The sequence below is a fragment of the Takifugu rubripes genome, chromosome 2 (genome assembly GCF_901000725.2).
Source record: "Takifugu rubripes chromosome 2, fTakRub1.2, whole genome shotgun sequence".
In the NCBI taxonomy this organism is placed as follows: Eukaryota; Metazoa; Chordata; class Actinopteri; order Tetraodontiformes; family Tetraodontidae; genus Takifugu; species Takifugu rubripes.
The window spans coordinates 7751127-7771216 of record NC_042286.1 but is presented as its reverse complement, the minus strand read 5'-3'; the positions used below and the strand labels follow the sequence as shown (position 1 = coordinate 7771216).

General features: G+C 46.4%; 2 protein-coding genes across 9 annotated transcripts; one reads left to right on the top strand and one right to left on the bottom strand.

Moving 5' to 3' along the window:
* Positions 1–3672: 3672 nt before the first annotated feature.
* Positions 3673–9226, top strand: LOC101065733 (5'-nucleotidase). Its single transcript, XM_003962701.3, has 9 exons — positions 3673–4075; positions 4172–4391; positions 4454–4642; positions 4719–4916; positions 5002–5156; positions 5283–5391; positions 5463–5612; positions 5823–6023; positions 7254–9226. Exons 1-9 carry the CDS (start codon positions 3746–3748, stop codon positions 7418–7420), a joined length of 1719 nt encoding a protein of 572 aa, XP_003962750.3. The 5' UTR covers positions 3673–3745; the 3' UTR covers positions 7421–9226.
* LOC101065960 (sorting nexin-14) lies at positions 7609–19630 on the bottom strand. Of its 8 annotated transcripts, XM_029826918.1 has the most exons (30): positions 19120–19625; positions 18905–19025; positions 18748–18821; positions 17733–17811; positions 17616–17659; positions 17454–17541; positions 17305–17389; positions 17075–17231; positions 16816–16891; positions 16539–16583; positions 16376–16456; positions 16184–16298; positions 15418–15573; positions 15216–15340; positions 14999–15057; positions 14684–14710; positions 13837–13983; positions 13051–13183; positions 12451–12637; positions 11633–11716; positions 11319–11419; positions 10965–11076; positions 10750–10790; positions 10520–10639; positions 9343–9466; positions 8628–8792; positions 8443–8538; positions 8243–8334; positions 8067–8123; positions 7609–7808 (listed from the first exon to the last, which is right to left on the bottom strand). In XM_029826918.1, exons 1-30 carry the CDS (start codon positions 19254–19256, stop codon positions 7767–7769), a joined length of 2970 nt encoding a protein of 989 aa, XP_029682778.1. In that variant the 5' UTR covers positions 19257–19625; the 3' UTR covers positions 7609–7766. The 8 variants fall into 8 exon arrangements, with proteins under 8 accessions (XP_029682778.1, XP_029682767.1, XP_029682801.1 ...); XM_029826907.1 differs by having other exon boundaries at positions 8243–8538; positions 19120–19628; XM_029826941.1 differs by lacking the exon at positions 13837–13983 and having other exon boundaries at positions 19120–19624.
* Between the last annotated feature and the right edge of the window lie 460 nt (positions 19631–20090).

Genomic DNA, 20090 nt, shown 5'->3' with positions numbered 1-20090 from the left:
ATGACTTGTTACATTGAAATAGAGCAACTCTAACAATGTGTCAGTGCACAAAGGAACACTCAAATTTAGGACACCTTAAATTGCAGGACCCCTCCCCACTGAAGTTGTCCCAGTCTGCCCAGTCTGATAACATATGGTCTCTTCTGCTGCGCCAGTCAGCTCTCTGAGGCTTACAGCTGGTTCTTTCTGCTCTAGTGATGATTTGGGGGGGGGGGGGGCGTCATGGAGAGAAGTTATTGCAGGACTTGGACCCTCACACAGAACATGCACGTGTGTGTGGGCTCGCGCATGTGTGTGTGTGTGTCTTCCATGTTGGGAAAGAGGAGAATGAATTCAGAGCGAAGCGCAGAATCGTATTTGGAGCAGAAAAAGAAAAAAAACACGGGTTTGAGAAAACACGCTTAGTGGTCAGTAAAAAGTGCTGACTGGTCCTTTTTTGGCACCAGTTGGAGTCTCCAGTTCCACTGAGTGACACCAGGGTCAGAAGCTGACTGCAGGCAGCAGCGAGGCTTATCAGCACTTCTGAGAACTCCCAGTATTTAGAGTGGAATACTGCAAATATCCGGTACTACTGTATCTCACACTGACATATGGTTTATATATTTACTGTAGCAGAATCATCACAGGCCTGAGAGATTATTATAAAGATTGGGGTGGACCACCCAATAGGTGCGGGAATCTTGTGCCACAAATACAGTAGCTCACAATGGACAAAATAAGATAGGAGATTTTGTCTTCTGTTGTGAATCTTCTCCTGGTGGTAGCCGAGATGTGTTGATGAGGAAGGAAACTTCGCAGACACCGACTTGATTATCAAAGATGTTTATTGGAGAGAACAGTCAGGCATCAATCGAACACTGCAGTTTGTCCGAGGGAGGTCTCGAGGTCCCGATGGTGAAGAACTCCGGGGTGTCTACCTCGATACCTCCTTCTTATAGAGTCCAGTAAACACATTCTTTTCTGATGACCTCACGCTATACCGTATGGTCAACCCAATGGTATGGTGTTCAGTTATGACCAAAAAAGGGAATAGTGAAGATGCTTCATGCTATACATCCTCCTAGTGAGAACCACCAGGGGCCCACAGGCTCCAGTGTTGTCTTTTAACAGCTCCTATTACCTAAAGGAAGAAGACACCGGACACACATGTGGAGGATGTCCTAATATGGTGCTTAGGTTGGCTGTTAAACACATTAAGGCCTTACAGACGTAAAGCCTGCATAGAACGGGTCAGATACTACACTTCATTCATTAAGACTTAACTATTAATGCTTGCTACATATTGCATAGTTTATCAACTCAACTTTATTGATACAGCATCTGTTGGAGGGGTTCTAGTAGAGGAAGAGAAGAGCGATGCCTACTGCAGGATACTATCGACGTATAAGTAAATTCTATAAAACACGGGTCTCAACCCAGTCCAGCTGGGTTTTATGTCCCGCCCAGGTTTATATGAAACTAGGATCCCAGGTGAAAGGAGGTTCCTGCCTGGTTGGGCTAAAAACCCCGGTGGATTGTGGCCCGTACTGGGTTGAAGACCACAACTGTGAAACATAAACGGCTGCACTTCCTGACATCTGGATTTTGGTTTCTTTTTACAGCTCACAGTTAATTATGCAGTGTGAAGTGTGAGGCGAGACTTGAGCCTGGAGGTGTGAAGCGTGGGCATTTCTGGGTTGAATGGTGGATGTGTGAAGATTGAGAGTGAGGAGGTGCCTCTGATCTTCAGTGGGCAAATGTGCGAACACACACACACACACAATCACCTACAGGACACACCTACATCACTGCTGGTGGTGCAAAAGCCTTCTCACGTCACCGGAAGGAGCATCCCCGACGCCCCTGTCAACACCAGGTTGTGGATCAATGATGAGAAACATCATTAGTTGTGTAATGAAAACCTTAAATCCGCAGCTGCTGTTTCAGGGAGGCCATTTCTTTGATGAAAGGTGATGTTATGACAGCAAGGGTCTGCAGAGTAAAACCCTTCGCGCCCCCCCAGCGGGGCACTAAACAGGAGGAGGCAGAGGACAAGGAGATCAGTACAACACCATCTGTCTAAGTGTGTCAACCTCCGTGTCAGACTGCACCCCGCGCACCCATTAGCAGCCTCCCCGGCTCTAAAGATAAACGCTGCCAGCTAATAACAATCTACTGTTGGTTCTCTGGATGGGGACACCAAACAGCGTTTTACAGCTTCATAAGAGAGACCGAGAAGTTCAGAAAGTTGTGAAGAAACTAGACTTAGATTTAAATATGGGGACACCTTTTTCTACAAATGCCAGCTTTTATATTAGGTTTCTTTTCCTGTTCCAGATCACGTGAGGAAATATTACAAAGGTTTGGCCTGAAAATAACCCCTGCTGCCTTTAAATCTAAACGTGTTCTTTATATAGTTGATATTTAGCACCAGGTTTATATAACTCATGTCTCGTTTTTTTCCCCTACATTTGTACCAGTAGTTTAAAATGATTCTGTCCACAGATGTAACAGTGAAGAATTCACCTGAAATTAGTGACATATTCACAGTAACGAGTCGCCATATAAATGAATTTATTATAGCATTTAGAGGAAGGACTGGAAAGAGACTTGGAGTCATTATTGCAAAGGTTCATGCGTATAATGTGTCTTCGAGATGTTATAAATAAATAAACAAACCCACTATGTATAAAAGAACTACCATTTAAGTGTTCTTGTGCTTTTGACTGCAGGTATTCCAGTGATTTATGTTTTTAATATCTGTATGCGAGGATGGTGATGAAGCTAAAGAAGAATCAGCTATTTGGGGTATTTTTTGAGGCAGAAAACCCCCCCAAAACGCATCACGAAAGCACTGCTAAGCATCATTCATTTCAGTGCCAACTCCCCAGGGCAACCCCAACACCGCCATTGATCCGTTTGGGTTCTGTGTATTATTTGGTCATTTTTCAGTTGCGTGTGTCAATCTGCCCATCTCTGTGGTCTCTTTACCTCCCTCTCTCCCTCTCTGGACTTCCAAACAGGTCAGATATTTTTAGCTGCATCTCCTTTAAAGTTTAAACCGAAAAATAAATAAATAAAGCCACCCCCGTGAAACTTTAAAATAAGGGGTGAAAGGTTTTATTTCTGCTGCATTTGTTGCAGCAGTACAGCTCAGGACAAACACGACCCCTTGGGGAGTAACGGCATCTTTCGGCTGCCGCAGCTTTTGAATGACTTGCTTTATCGTGTCACCGCTGAGAGGTGCTGCAGGGAGAGGAACCAGATCAGGAGAGAGCAGCGCTTCATCGCGGACCGTCCAATGCATCTCTCTGGTTAGACCTTTAGCTTCCACTTTTATAAGTTAAGAATGATATATCTCCAAAGTTAAACCCTTTACTGCGATCAACATTCCATTTTGGGCGATAATGACTCGCGTATTGAAATAATAATCCCATTTAATGACAGTTTTATTCATATGGGAGAACCCATTCCTTGTATTTGATATTAGTGTCCCAGTATGTGATTATTTTATTAGTGTTGCTGTTAAAGGCAACAACAAGAATATGATTCTAATGGCGTGAACGCGCTGAGCTCCTTCTGGCTCCAAACGTTGTTTCCCGGGACGGTTTTTATGCCAGTGTAAAGTTGCTAACATAAAAACTTCCATGGAATCTTGATTCGACCCCAGTGTATAGCGCCGCGCATCACCGGAGCAAAAGCCCACGCCTCCTTCGTCTCCGCACAGTCCTCGGGACACCAGTGCGTTTTTACGCGCAGCCTCGAGATGAGCGTGTGGTCGCGCCGGTGCGCTCTCTGGGTCTGCATCTCTCTACTGGCGGGGCCAGTTTGGACCTTCGAGCTGACGCTGCTTCACACCAACGACAACCATGCGCGGATCGAGGAGACCAGCGAGGACTTGGGAAAGTGCTCATCCAGGGGTCCCTGTTTCGCGGGGGTCGCCCGGAGGTTCACCAAAGTGTCGGAGATCCGCAAAAAGGAAAAGAACGTTTTGTTCCTGGACGCTGGGGACCAATTTCAGGGGACGGTTTGGTTTAACTACTACAAAGGCGCAGAAGCCGCGCACTTTATGAATAAACTTGGTTATAATGCGATGGTAAACGACTATTTAAGTGTCTTTGTGTGTCTTTTTAAGGGTTATTAGGCGCTTCTCAGTTTGGAATCTGTCTGATTTGATTCTTCTGTGTTTAAGGCTTTAGGGAACCATGAGTTTGATAATGGGGTGGAGGGACTCCTGCCTTTCCTCCAGAATGTGAACTGTTCTGTGGTGAGTGCGAACATCCAACCTGACCAGAGTCTGGCTGCAAAGCTCAGCGGTTTCCTCCAGCCCTACACGGTCCTCAACGTGGGCTCAGAGAAGGTGGCCGTGGTGGGCTACACCACCGCCGAGACCCCCTTCCTATCTATGCCAGGTAAACCCTTAATTCCCCTTGAGGCAGAGGTGGATTTTATTTCTACTTTTTTCGTGTTTCAGGCCCACATCTTAAATTTAACGAGGAAGTGGAGGCGCTCCAGGTCCAGGTGGACAAACTGGAAACCCTGGGTTATGATAAGATCATCGCCTTGGGTCACTCCGGCTTTGATGTGGATCAGCAGATCGCCAAGCGAGTGAGAGGGGTTGACGTCGTCATCGGAGGACACACCAACACCTTCCTTTATACTGGTATTTGTGTAAATAGCTGAATTTTAGATAAGATGAAATGCTCGGCAGCACTACACAGGCACATGTGTCTCTGCAGGAAAAGCCCCGTCCACTGAAGTGCCTGTAGGTCCTTATCCTTTTATAGTGAGGTCTGACGATGGGAGAAACGTCCCGGTGGTCCAAGCTTTTGCCTTTGGAAAATACCTCGGTTACTTGAGGGTCACATTTGACGATGCTGGAAAAGTAATCAAGGCTGCAGGAAACCCAATCCTACTGGACAGCAGCGTCCCTCAGGGTGGGCCCATCTGCTCCGCTCAATTCATCAACAGTGCAATCACGAGTTCTTCTTGTGTTTTCATAACCCTCATTCTGACTCTCAGATCCGGACGTCCTGGCTGAGGTCAACAGGTGGAAGAAAGACCTGGCTCAGTACTCCTCACAGTATGTCGGGCAAACCTTAGTTTATCTCAACGGCACGTTTGAAGAGTGCCGATTTCGGGAGTGTAACCTCGGCAACCTGATCTGCGATGGCATGGTAACGACAATCAGAGTTCATCCTTTACCGTAGTCCGAAAACCTTGCTCTTCAGATGGTTTAGCTGGGAAAACTAGGGTTAGCCATTAGCCTGCCAAGGTCAGGTTCACTGTTTTCCTTGTTGCAGATCGACCACAACATCAAATTCTCCAGCGAGCTGCAGTGGAACCACGTGAGCCTTTGTATGCTGAACAGCGGAGCCATACGGGCTCCCATCGATGAGCGCTACAAGAACGGTAAATGTTTGTCCACGACTGCAAGACAAGTCCCTGCTTCTCGTCATCGTGGTATTTGCCATTATCTTTAGGCTCCATAACTATGGAGGACGTCCTCACTGTCTTGCCGTTCGGAGGGACTGTTGACTTGGTGCAGATAAAAGGGTCAACGGTGAAGAAGGCGTTCGAACATGCCGTCCACAGATTTGGAAGCATGTCAGGAGAGTTTCTGCAAGTCTCAGGTCTGTTTTCTGGCTCTCTCTTCATCCTGCCAAGTTTTTCCTTTTATTCTTGGGTCTTCCACAGTAACACTCTTTAGCTTAATTGCCAATACATTTGCAACCAGTTAGCTTAGAGTTACATAAAGAAAGACTTGGCCGAGCCTATAACCAGCATTACATTATCATCTACATAGAAAAAACCTTGGTTATTTTATTTTTGGACTTTTGCAGGCTTCCATGTCAAGTACGACCTGTCCAAACCAGTGAACCAACGCGTCACGTCTCTGTCGGCACTTTGCACTGAGTGCCGCGTACCCAAATATGAGCCCATAGACCCGGAGAGGACGTACAAGGTGACCATGCCGTCATATCTGGTGGACGGTGGTGACGGTTTCAGCATGATCAAGGAGGAGTTACTGAAGCATAACACAGGTGAGCGGTGGTGTTTAACAAATTCTAATCTAATGGTCTGAAATAACTCCAGAGTTAATGCTCATTGTCATGACGATAGAATCTGGAGCAACAGCCAGGAGCAAATCAATCAGTTTTACTTATTTTGAAATTTCCTATGAAGTCAGAGCTGGCCCTCATTCACATTACAGCACAGCAGAATAACATCACATTCAATTATTTATTTATCTGAGCATTTTTAGGGACTTTTAACATTATTAAATATAAAAATATAGAAAAAAATGATCACTTATAATTTGATTTTTGCTCTATTGCCTGCAGTTTTCATAAATGGAGCCACGCCTCAACATAAAAACCACACAAACATTTCACCTCCAGATTCACTCCAGCTGCAAATGTCACATAAGCATGTGAGGATTAGGGCATATTCATAGAGAAACTCACCCCTGACCCCAACACATCTGTTAACAGAAAGGATGTGTCACCCAGACAGAGCTTTTTATCTGGATCAGGTTCAAGGGTCATCAAAAAAAAAAGAAAGAAAACAATTGAAAAGTCAGCCTTTGGAAAAGAGAGAACCAACAATAATGAATAAGGAAGGAAGGAAGAGAAGAAGCAGCGGAGAAAAACTCAGACTGGGGGTTGTTTATTTAGGATGAATGCCACGTTTCAGATGCTGGTCCTGTAATTTGCTCTCTAAACTCAAGCTCCATCAGTGCAGCCATCTCTGGTCAATAACCGCGCAGTTATGTCAGCCTGTGCTGCTCCGAAAAGCTGTCAGCATGACCCACCACAAAAAATAACCATGTGGGAGTTGCCTGTGCAAGCCAGTTTTAGATTGTAGTTCCTGTAGATGGGAAGTAAAAACCAGGATGGTTAATTGCTCTAAGTTGTGTCTTTAATGAAACGGACGCACTTTGGAGAAGTAAATCGCGGGAGATTTTATCGAGAGCAGAAAAGAGATGTTTGAAGGACAATAGGGTCATTCCAGGATCGATTTGGGAATTTCAAACAGTGTTTTGTTTGAAATCAGTGAAGATGGTTTAAATCTTGGCATTTACACCCTGGAAGTACAGATTTGCCTAAAATAATAATTAATGACACTGACTTCAAGAGGGCCGAGGTCAAAAAGACACAAACACAAGGGGATATCAGCCTAAAGTGATGCCAAGTCTTTATAGAACAGCATCACGTTCAGCAGCGTATCCTGGAAAACGCCAAGATTCTTACGCTCTGACTCCTCTCTTTCAGGTGACTTGGACATTTCTGTGTTCTCTAAATATATCTCGCAGCAGAAGCGCGTATATCCAGCAGTGGAGGGCCGGATCACAGTCAGGGGCTCGGCCTCCTCTGCAGCCCACAGCCTCGGCGTGCTGCTGCTGCTGCTGCCGCTCTTATGTCCGTCTCTGATCCTCTAAAGCTCGTCCAAGACTGATAAAACTGAAACCTCCTCCAGAACATGGACAGATGCCCACATACCTTCAGAACTAGAGGGCAGGCTGGTGTTAGAGACACTTTCTAAAGCTCAAATTGAATTTCCATATATATGTGTGTGTGTGTATATATATTAGGAAGGTTTGCACTGAATTACCACAAACACACTGCAAATATTTTATACATATATTTGTTACAGAATGAATCCAGTTGCCAATCATTTATGTACACATTTTAAAAAGTGGTTGGCACAAAACAAGAGAAGCACAGGTGTTAGCTGAGCAGGCTTTAATCACAGAGCAACGCTTCAGGCTGCTGTAATGGGCTGTTTCACATCCACGGAGCCACGGCAGCGGCAGCCTCCTTCTGCCCCTGAAGAAGAACAACAAAAGCCTTATGCGCTCTAACAATCATCCCCCTGGTTTCCCTCGAATGAATCCTTGAGCTATTTAAGTTCATAAGGTTCGGAACGATAAGCTAAAAATAACTACACAGGAACGTCGGGTGAAGGGTGGAAGAAGCAGGCGTAAAGATGCACAATCCCTGTCCATTTCCTACCATTGTTACGCAAAAAAATAGGGCTAAAATAAAGGATTAGATCGATGGAAACGCAGAGGGCATCAGTGTTACCCTGTTCAGCTCGGGGAAAAGCTCTTGAATGGCGATGTCCAACAGCACATACGTCAACTGCGTGAGAGGAGGGAGAACAAAAAAGCAAAGTGCTGTTTAGTATCTTTGTCCTCCCTTTCCCAGCAGGGGGTCAGAGGTGAACAAACATTCGCGAGTTTGTCCTTGTACCTTCGTACCTGTTTGTTCAGAATCGGCTGCTGCAATCCATCAAAGAGGAGACGTATTCCTTCATACTTGGCCTCTTCTCCCATACATTTCCCCAGGAAGTCTGAAAGATAAATGGCTATAGAAATCTCCCGCTGACGTGCGCTGCGCGGCTTGATTCTCGGGTGGGAGGCGGACAGTAATCTGGGGTAGGAACAGCAGACTTGTATACCTGGAATGTAAGACATCATCTCCTCAAACGTCCTCTTCGCCCTCATCTGCTTCTCTTCGAGCGAACGCGGCGGACTGCTCTCGCAGAAGACGTTGTCTGGGAGCATAAAGATGCAGAGCGACTGGATCGTTTCCGTGGCCATTTCAGAGGCAGCGTTCTTTTTTTCCTAACGCTTTTCTTTTTACCTCTGAGCAGGGTGATGAGGGACACCAGCCGGTGCTCCTGCACCACCTGGTTGAGTTTGTAGTGCAGGCAGTGGTCTGTGTAGGCTTCCAGGGTGTTTTTGAACAGGATCCTGCCCGTCATCAACAGGTGGTGCAGCCAGTCAGGGATGTGGAAGACGACTCTGGCTGCAGACAGCGAGAGGGGGAAAGAGTCAATATATATGTAATGGATCTGGAGAAGTGATCACGATGATGGGGATCCATTGGGGGAAAAAAAACAGAGTCCTGGAGGGAGTGGGAAAAATACAGGAAACGAGCCTGAGGACATGAAGAGCTTCAGTGATTTCATAAAAACGTATGCACGCTTAAAGAATGTATATTACAAGTTCATTTTACAGCACCATGTAACTCAAATGCGCAGTAAAAATGTCTGGAGACTTTCTTATTCCCTGCCTGTTTCCACCACGCATTCAAGGTCTCTGCCAGCAGTGGAACGATGGGATTAAAAGATACTCTCTGTTTACATGGGTTAGGACAAACAAGAGCGGGGGCGCGGTATGAATTCAGTGAGGAAGTTCTTCTGTGTTAAAAAAATAAATCAATCAATCTTAAATTCTGAATAAATGTCAGACTGATTCTTGACTGCAGTGGTTTTAGCATCACAGGACACTGAATAAGAAAGAGAACATCTACCGGTGGTGAGTAGAATAGTGCATAAGCAGTGGGCGGGACTTACCCACATACATCAAGTAGTCGTACACCCCGTCCACAGTGGTCATTTCCATGAAGTAATTCTGGTTGTGTCTCTTCTCGGCCATTTCTGACCGGTTGGCGTTGTTTTTGAAGAGCTCATTGAAGAGCTGGGAGACAAGGACGGAGCACCGTGTCATTTTCTTCTCATATTTGATGGTTTAAAAACACACTCGGGTTATTGCGAATGAGTGGAGTTTATGTCTCGTGCAGAGAGTTTAAATGGTTTTTGTAAATGCAGGACAGAAAGTCGACCCCCCTGTGTGGAACAGATGTCCTGAAGCCCAGAAGGTGACTCCTTTTAAAGTCCTTTTACTTCCCAGAAAGGTTCCGGCCAGATGAGATCTGTGTGCGAAGAACCATGCCACAAACCTCGTTTTACACCTAAGTTTTACTGGCAACAGGATGTCCTGTTACACAACGCGAGCCTGATGAGTCCCGCCTGGGTGAGGACTTACTGATTTAATTACCAAGACCTTTGACACGGATGGGACTTATCCAGGAACAGATAGAGAGCCTAGCTGCTCGTTCCATTTATCACTGTCAGGGACTGTGGGACGGTGATTCAGGTTGAGGGCATCTAAGGTCCCTGCAGATGTTTGAGTAATACTTGAAGACATCAGTTTTAAAAGAGTGATAAGGCAGTGAGTGCGCACAGCAAAAACTGGTTTATGTTCTGCGTACGTTATGTACTGTGTATAATTGTGTATAATTTGCTTAATACTTTTTAATTAAACCCCGCATAATTAGTGTTAAGTAGAAAGTGTCGTGCAGACGTCAATAATGCAAGTTAAAAGAAACAGAAGGCTGAATAAACCTTGCAGATACGTTTCTGTTGCTATAGGAAACGTAAAGTCTGTATTTAAAGTCCGCAGTGGTGCCGTTAGGGGGCGCTGTTCGTGCTGCCGGAACAAATTTGCGAAACGGCTTTTTCGCTGTTCCACAATTCAAAAATTTAAAATAAAATGCGGATCATTTCACTGGAACTCTTTTGAAAGAAAACAGTCATCAGATCAGTCATTTTCTTCTTTGACCTGGAAAGCATGACTGGCCGCCCTCCAGCGTAAATAAATGCCAAACTAAATTTTGAGCTTCTGATGGGAAGCCAGGCAGCGGAGGAAAAGCCCCGGAGAGTCTGATGACCATGAGAAAGAACCCCTAACCTTTTTGTCATTTTCCGAGGTAGGGCTGAGGATGGTGAGCTCAGGGCGGCTGGGCTTGGGTTTGGGGGATTCGCAGGAGTTGAAGAACGACTGGATGAAAGGCTCCAGATGTTGCCCTTTCTGATGAAGGAAAAGCATCACTTGGAAACGCTAATAAAACATTGCACTGTTGCTAAGACACCACCCACAAGGCCCTGCATGCACACACACCCCAGCAGTGCATGACTCACCTCTTTTATCAGTTTGCTGGGCACCGATTTAATGATTTTCCCTGCAAAACATAAATATTTTATCTCATTGATTTATTGCTTCCCAACAACTCACCATCACCATCTTTTCACTCAAACCCAAGGTCGGGCTGCGCAAACATCTCTGCACCCCGCTGGAGAGGTTTGGCCGCCCCCGACCCAATCCATCACATCAATCCGACACACTCTTACTGTACCCAGGTTCACGTCAGGCAGCATCCTGTCCAGGAACTGAGACTCGGTGCTGTTGGGGGACAGAAAGTCGGCCAGCAGCTGGCTGTTGCTCAGCTCCGGGTGCTGCAGAAGTTTCTGGAGAGGAAATGCATTTCAGCATGTCTTGACTCAAACAAGTGGCCTTGAACAACTCCCGAGCTGCCCTTTGTTTTCCATGTTCCGCCTCATAATTACCAAATGGATAGAATTTGTCAGAGTCTTTTGGGACCCCTCCTGGACAACAAAATTCCTTTAACAATTGGCAATTTTATGGAAGCGGTCCCTCCGTCCTCTGAGAATAAATGCGCCACATTCGAGACTGTACCAAGGAGCCCTACCTGAAGATACTCCTGGAACTCCTCGCGCTTCGACGTCAGGAACTCGTAATTCTTGGGGCCGATGATTCTCTTTGATGGCAGCTGCGTGTCTGGAAACGAGCCTGCAGAGGGTGATAGGATGAGGGAAAATAATTCACTGGCCCCTACACACACCCCCACCACACACACACATTGTGTGACTCCTATATAAGCCATAAAAACGGCATGACGTATGGAGGTAATGTTCTGCTGGTGAGTCCGGATGTTGCTCCCTTCTGTGTGAACTGGGATTTTAAAAACGGAAATTTAAAAAACTGCTGACGTAGAGAACTTACCATGAAACTCTGTCAGCTTTGACTCGAGGACATAGAACTCCAGGTACCTCCTGTAGACCGACCAGTGCTCGGTCTCATGCCCCACTGCAGACACACAAAAGCAATAGTTCGTCTCAAATTAACGGCATCAGTGAGACGTATTTGCAGCCCGTTTTCACTTTACGTAAGAGACATGTTGAAACGCTGCAGCACTCCAGCAGAGTTTACTCCTTTATTCAGATTTATATGAATTTGAATCCTCCCCAAAGTATCTGCTTAGCTCCAGAATATCACCAGGGACACATTTGTGAGTTCTCACTTGCTGGCATTAAACCAGTCCCATCTCCTGAGGTTCTTTTTCCATTACTGAAATAATTGCGCGTTTTCAGAAAGAAGCAGTAAACTGTTTGGTATCGGTAACTCATGGAGCAAAACAAGGGAGAGGAAATATGTATTCTGTTGCTGGGAGGAGCGTTTGGAGAAACGGAAAAGACGGGAAAAGTTCTTCCAGTTGGACAGGACTCTAATTATACGTGGAGTCACTTCTTTTGATGTCTGGGGTCAGTTTTTTCTAACCTAAATTAGCTTAGAATGAACACAGCTGAGAAGGAAACAGACGACGACGCGTATTCAGGTTCATTTCAACAACTCTGGCACGTTTAAGCTTTTCCATCTGTTTCTCGTCTGTCCAAATATTCCCAGAGATGTCTGCCAATCATTACCACTCCTACAGTGTCGTGCATGTAACTTCTTGCCCATATTATGTAAAACCATCAGGCAGCGAAGCAGAAGAACCGCTTCCTGCCTCTGATGGCAGCAGGTCGGGTCCTTCACCTCACCTGCTTTCCGGTCGTTGCGCTCTACATCGATGCAGAACACGGGGATCCTCTCCCGCTTCACGTCGTCGTCGAAGAAATCGATGTATGGGATGGTGATGTTCCAGGCCAACAGGTTTCGTGGAGTGGTGGGGCTGGATGCTGCCTCCATGGGGGAATCATCCTCCAGCACCATCATGGCTTCCTCCACCTTGAATAGCAGGCGAGACAGCTTACATTTGAGTGGAGTTAGTTTTTTTTCCCCCAAAGTTAAAGCGTTCTTATTCACAACAGTTTAAAATAAAAGTCCTAAACTCTGCTGAACACCATGGATGATGAGCATGTACAAGTATTCTTTTCAGACAAAAATAGCTCAAAAAATACACTTTTTCCCCTTAAGAATAATAAATACTGACTTGAGAACCACATATGCTTCTGGATATATTCCCAGTGTTGTCTGACTGTACGGAACATCTGAGTTCAACATTCTGGGAACCAATGGAAGGTTTTATTCCTCTGTGTGTGGGGACGCTCATCGAGGGTCACTCTGCGCGGCAACGCCCCCATGTGGTGACTAAGAGGAGTGCTTCCGATTTCAACAGGTTGCGCGACAGTCCCTCTCACCAAGTCATCCTCTCCCTCCACCAGGCCGGAGGACGGCAGCATCGCACCCTCCATGGTCGTGCTCTTGAACACTCCTTTGATTTTGCTGCCGATGCGGCTGATCCCGAAGGACTCGCCCCTCTTCGACGTGTTCCTGCGGGCAAAGAGCCGGACAATGACGTGGATGCGCGACGGAACATATAAGACTTCTAAAGGAACGTGACAAACAGGAACCGCGGGGGAATGAGCAGGAGGGGGGCTGAGGAAATAACCAAGCATCTGTATGAAAACTGCTGGAGGAGAAGCAAAAAGCAGACACACTGTCACATCACAGCCATCTCACACTGAAATGCCTGGGTTCAACACTGAGGTCAAACGAAGCGATGGTCTTCGGCGTAAGAAAGAATGTGCCGTGAAGTACTAGTGTACGTGACGTCACAATGTTTTTTTACTTTGGAGGAAAATATTAGACTGAGCGCGAGGGATATCAGCTAATACGTTTTGATATTGTTCCGGTACAAAAGCAACAAAATTCCAGAATAGAGTGATGTCATTACTGGTGCACCATCACCGGTGCATGGCAACATGAAATAAATCAATGACTGACGGTAATGTTGCTGAGCCCCAAATTAAACACACCAGTGAATGCAACAGATGGGGCTTTAGCACTCACGACATGAGGGACAGAAAAAAGGGATCCATGCATCAGGGCCCATCATGCAGGTGTCTGGGCTGGACTGGGGGGTAGGGAATACAGCATGACATCACACTGGGTGAGCGGTGACACGTGAATGGACCCTGACTTACTTGGGTGATGAGTGGCGGTGGGATAGTGAGCCGTATGGGAAAGTTGTGAGCGTGGGCTGGGCATGGAGGGAGCTAAAAGATGCAGGTGAAGAGCTGCCACAGGCGGTGAACAGCGAGGATGGGGACTCGGGGCTCCAGTCGCAGGAACTAAAGGCAGAATGGGGGTCACATGGCCCCCCCACAGGCAAGAGGAGGAAGCGAACCGTGGATCATACCAGGACAGGCAGTATGGTGGTCATTGAATCAGACAAACACAGCACGGTGGAGGCGTGACAGAGATGAAGGGAAGGGTGGAGACACGGGCAGAGTGGGAAGGGAAGTTACTGGTTTGACTAAATGGAAGGAGCTGAGGCTCGCTGTTGGTCACTTGTCATAAAATGGACTGTCAGTAGAAGCGCGGATATCCGTGTTGCTCGACCTCAACCTCAAAACGATTTCTTCTAAGAAGTTTCCCCTCATGCCTAACCCTCAGAAACGATACGTGGAAAAACTTGCACAACGAAAAGTTGCTTTGTTCCTTTGATTAACATTTGATTAATGAAGACATGCGCTTCAATTTTAAAATTGGTTATCGTTGCTTGTCTAATCCTCATTTGCATCTGCGGCGCCAGCAGATTAAAACCCCAACTGGAGCTGAATTAGCATCCGAATGCTACGCCATCGTCACATCTTCAGCTAGCGCTTATGGAGACAAAGCCCTGATTGCGGGGGCTGTGAGCGTTTTAAAAAAGGCAGCGTCACGTTCCCTCATAAGACCAGTCAGCGAAGGATGGCGTTTGAATCGGCGTGCAGTGGCACTGCTCAGTCAGGCACCGGTTGGATCAGTACACTGATGCCATATACTCACCGAATGTCATCCAGACTGAGGCTATTTCTGGAACAATATGCACAAGGAGTTAGTGGCAGGGCCCCGTGGCCACAGACGCACCACACCCCGTGACAGAAAACATCACAGTTCGGTCCTAACCAAACTTTTTTTAGGCCGGGTTTCATGAAACAAATGCTAGTCTTAATGCTAATGTAGATCGTTCTCAACTCCATTAAGACAAACATGAACTTTATATCATGAAAAACATTAAAAAACATTGTTACATTATCAAATTTTGGCCCCAGCATTCAATATTAATGGATCAATGCAGCTTTTATTTGGCACAGAACCTACCTGCTCATCCTGGAGCTCCTGGCGGGGGACTCTGCCCCTCGGAGAAGCTGGCGGAAGTACTGTAAAAACGAATGAATAAATGAATGCAAACGCAGCAGGAACAGAAACCAGAGGCAGGCACGTACAGAAGACAGACGGACGGCGCTGCATGGGTCTTTTTGTCTTAAATCACTCACTAGATCACATCACTGCTCACATCTAAGAGAGGCAAACTGACCTCGTCGCTGTGACAAAACATGGGCGCGAAAACATTCTCCAGGAGGGAGAGGACGTGCTCGTAGGCCTCGAACAAACACCTCATGGTCTGCAGCCTCACCACCTGTGGATACGGCCCCTCCGCAACTGCAAAGTCAAGCAAGAATCAGCCTCTTTACCGGCAAGCACACGCAGCAAAGGCAGAGAAGGCGCCTGCCGCGTACTGTTGCGGATTTCCTCCACTATGAAAGGATCGAAGCGGATCTTGTCGATGCTCTCCTCCAAGCAGTAGGTCTCATAGATCTTCCTCAGTTCTTCGTGGAGCATCATCTTCTGGGAGTCGGACAGCTCCGGGCACAGGATCCGATCGTTGAACTCCTCTGAGAAGACAAAGGTCACACGGGTCGCCCGTTTCTTTATTGATAATTAACAGCTTCTCCATCATGAGTTCACACTCTACATTTACAGGACACTTGAAAAAAGGAACAGTTGCTTGAAATCAGTTTATTTTGGGATGTATATGATTTAATCGGAGTGAAACTAGACAACGCAAGTGTGTCTGTCGCACTCCCCGCGTGGCCCCGGAACAAAAACATCTAAGAAAGCTATAACATTATCCATCTTCCTGCAAATACCCATCTGCCCCCTAACGGGTGTCGTTTATTAGGCGATGGCATAAGTCAACCAGAAGACTTATTAACCCGCTGAGCAGACGCATGTCGCCACCTAGTGTTGAGGAGGGGGATATCTTCCTGTCAGTTATGCGATTTTCTCTGTTGCATGTAAACTGGGACAAGGAACAAATTCCAAAGAGGCGCCAAAATCTAGTTTTAAGCATAGCTTGATTAATCTGTGCATGTAAACCTACCGAGTGGCTGTCGCGTAGCTGCAACAAACGTGGTTAAACTTCAGAACGTGCAGATTTATACGGGGCATTTTATGAAGCCAAGGTTTGTGTTCAAGAAATGCAAATGTTTGGGCTGCCCTTACCGACTGCCAGGCAGAACTGAAGCACGTGGACGGCCCCTTCCTGCTTCAGGAAGTTCATGAAACGGAACAGAAGGTCCTGCTGTTCCCTGATTTCCTTCAATTCCAGCTTCAGCACCTGAAGAAAGAAGACAGGGTGCAGATTTAAAAAGAAGCTACGGAGGGACACCAGGGACAGAACCTGAAAACGCTTACAGACGGCTTTTTGCTGCGCGTGTCAGAGTACTTTTGCAGGAAAGGAACCAAGGCTGAGGAGGGTTCTGTCGCTTCTTCAGGCTGGAGGAACAAACATCGCTTCAGTCATACGTTTAAACCCGAGGGAACGTGCACATCAGGTGCAGTTTTATCATAGACTTACAGGCGAGTTGTCCATGAATATCAAGAGTAAATGATTGACGGTGTCCTGAAAGTTCAGCAGAGCAGTCAGACAAACACACAGAGGACATAAGGACCAGCTGCACTTCAATAAGAATAATACGTGCAGTTATAAAATTCAAATTTCTAACAACTCTGCCTGTACAGAGGGCGGAGTTTACCCATCAAGGTGCGACCTGATGCTCAGAAGCAACAGCCGATCACACTTAGGGGGTCAGAAATCTGAAGATTAACGTTGACTTGAACGCGTCTACACTCACAGGATCAGCCAAGTAGTCCAGTGAAGGAAGAAAGACAGAACCAGCCAAGACTTCTCTTATCAGGAGAGTAAGAGATCTAAGAGGAGTGAGGAGATAAAGCAGCAGGAAATGAGAGTGATGCTTATCTACGAATGCTGTCAGAACTCTTCCCAGAGGAGAGGAGGAGGGGAGGAGGGGAGGAGGGGGGGAGAGGAGGAGGGGAGGAGGGGAGGAGGGAAGGGCTAAAGATGGCGAGCCATAAGGAGCAGAAGTCCCTTACCTGCAGTCTGTAGCCTTCGGGGGCAGAATGTGGGGGAAGAGCATCTCGGTCAGCTTCCTGAGGTAGAGGAGCTCATCTCTGCGACTGCGCAGGGCGATGTGGAGGTCGGGGCCATATTCCTCCAGGGCAGCTTGTTGGAGCTGCTCCGCGTTCTTTACTATAGAAAGAAAGTTTTGTTGGGCTTCCTTTTTTTTTTTTAAGCTAAAACGTTTTAAAAAGGGAGTCCGTACCTTTTTGTCTTGCTTTGCTAATGATTTCAATGTGCTTCATGGAAACTTTAAGAAGCTTTTTAGTGATGAGGGACGCCACATCCACCTGAGACAGAGATAGAAGAATGTAACAACAATCTAATGTGACCCCAGATATTCTGACTTATCACCTTCTGGGTTCGGCGGACTAAAACAGCAGCAAAGAATCGCAGCGTCACCCTCAGTTCATCCACAAACGCCTCGTCATCGGTGATGTCTCTGAGAACAAAAACACACTTCTGTCATCCTTTATTCTACACTACTCAAATAAAAATACAGGAAAGCATGCTTACCTGTACCAGGGATACACAAAATTTTCCAAAACCAGCTCCAGAATCTTTAGAAAAATGGAGAACATAGTAAAAATCAATGATACTGCTGTTATTGTCGTGTTGGTGTGTGCATATTACCTCTGAAAGAGATGCATCCACTTTAGAAGGGATTTTTAGGTCAAGCCAGGGTTGGTACTTTTCCAGTAGTAATGTTGGTCTGCAAAGTGGGGAAAGAGAGTCAAATACAAACGCTAGGTGGCGCTGTGGAACCCTGTGTTATTCTATAACAGGGATGGGCAAATCCAGTCCTCGAGGGCCGTATCCAAGCCAGACTTTCTGTCCTACAGGTAAACACTCACCTGGGGTTCCATTTACCTGGTGAAAGCGGTTTCTCCCTGGTAGGATGCAAAACCTGGCTGGATTCCAGCCTTCATGGATTGGACTTGCCCATCAGAGGAGGTCAAATCCATTCGTGGAGGGTTGCATTCAAGCCGGGATTTACATCCTACCAGGCAGGAAACGCTTTCACCAGGTAAATGGAACCCCAGGTGAGTGTAGGACAGAACGTCTGGCTTGGATACGGCCCTCGAGGACTGGATTTGCCCATCCCTGTATGTGTTAGTAGGAGAGGGAGCATATGTTGAATCAAACAGAGCAGATCTATGAGGCTTTTTTATTTTAAACCCTTTCAATTTGAAACATTTAAGATATTACAGTGTTTAATTCACAAAGAATATGCTGATGCAGTATATACACTTGTCTTTCTCCTCCTTTAAATGGAGGACACTTAAAAAGAGTAAGGAGAAAAAAGTATGATAAAAAACAAAACAAAGAGCCCTCAATCAGTTGACAGAGAAGCTGTTGCAGATTAGGAATTCGGAAGAACTGTGTATAAATACTAAACTACCACCTGTAAATAAAGGGATACATTGTGTGAATTTACATTATAGACACAGAAAGGTTTCAACTCTGCAAGGAAATGGTAGTAAAATGAATATTAAAAGGGAAGGTTTTTCTCAGCCGGTGTATCACTTATACTGAACAATGTTTCCTTTTTGTAAATAGGTGGGAAAACTGGACATTTGGACACAACTGGACACAACGCTGGGGCTTCCTGCAGCGCTGCTCATACTGAGATGAGCAGGAGTCTCACCTGTGTCTTTTGCACTTGATCTTTCCACAGACGGCACAGCTGTGGCCCAGTGGAAACAGCTCCTGCTGGTATGACTACAGGGCAAAGGAAATAAGTTACCCTGAGCTTGTAGATATATTGCCATTGTTGCAAATGCATTCAGCAGCACCACACCTACCTTCGGCTTTGGTTTGATGGAGACAAAGATGTTTGGAAGCAGAGACTCGGGACCCAGAGAGCAGTAGAAGGTGACCACTCCAGCCAGGAAGGACCAAAACACCATTATGATGTGGATATATCTGTGGAAATAAATATGCTGTAAGACAATTTAAAAACTCAGGCAGGCACATTGTGTGTGTGTGTGTGTATGTGTGTGTGTGGGGGGGGGGGGACCTGTTTAAAAGCACGGTGGAGAACAGCAGGACCAGCAGGAGAAAGCAGAAGACTGGATACTGTCTCCCCAGCTCTCTGAAGCGTTCGAGCCTCATTCTGCGCCGTATTTTCTGAAAACACACCCAGATCCATCCCATTTCAGGCGCCGTGGCGGGGAACAAGCGCGGTCATCTTAGTGTAAAACACGGACACCCCCAATAACAGCCCGAAGGCCACTGAAGTAAAACGCCCTAATGCTACTGCTGCCTCCCCGAGCAGCTGCGCTGTTATGATTCCACACTACGGAGGGTGAAATGGGTCATTTTTCGCGTTAGCGCGCAAGCGAAATTTGAAATGTATTTTCAAGAGGAAAGAGGGATTGCGTGAAGGATCGGAGCGGACGGCGTGGCTCACAGCTGCGGGATTACAGGTGAAACCACGACAGCTGTCTCCCAACGCGGGGAACGTTCGGCTAATGGCCGCGGTGTTCTGGCATCTCTGCCGGCTGAGGGGGGCTTCTGTCCGGGTAGAGGCGTGATGTCACCTCCGCTGTGCGGCGGCGCCGTGGATGGCAACCAATCCCCTAATTTCATTTTTATATATGACCCATTGCCGAATAATAACCAAGAAAATGCGGCCCGGCTGTAGAACAATGCGATGATTAAAGTGGTTTTCCCTCAGATTGGACCGCTCGTAACCGGAAGTGCATCGACAAGGTGTTGAACTCGCGACCTTTGAGATGCACAGATTTGAACTTTTGTACAGGGGAGAAATGCAATCAGTACTCCGAATGCTTCTAATGCAATGGTGCCCAATTTAGAAGAAATATTTAGATTCTACCAAAATGTATATTCATCAATGGGATTTAAAAGTAGGAGAGATGATACAGCTGAAAAGAAAATGGCTTTGGGTAAATCACCAGCCCCGGAGGGACTTAGAACTGACTTCTGTCAGTTCTGAGATGATATTAGAGAATTGCTCTTGTGTATGGC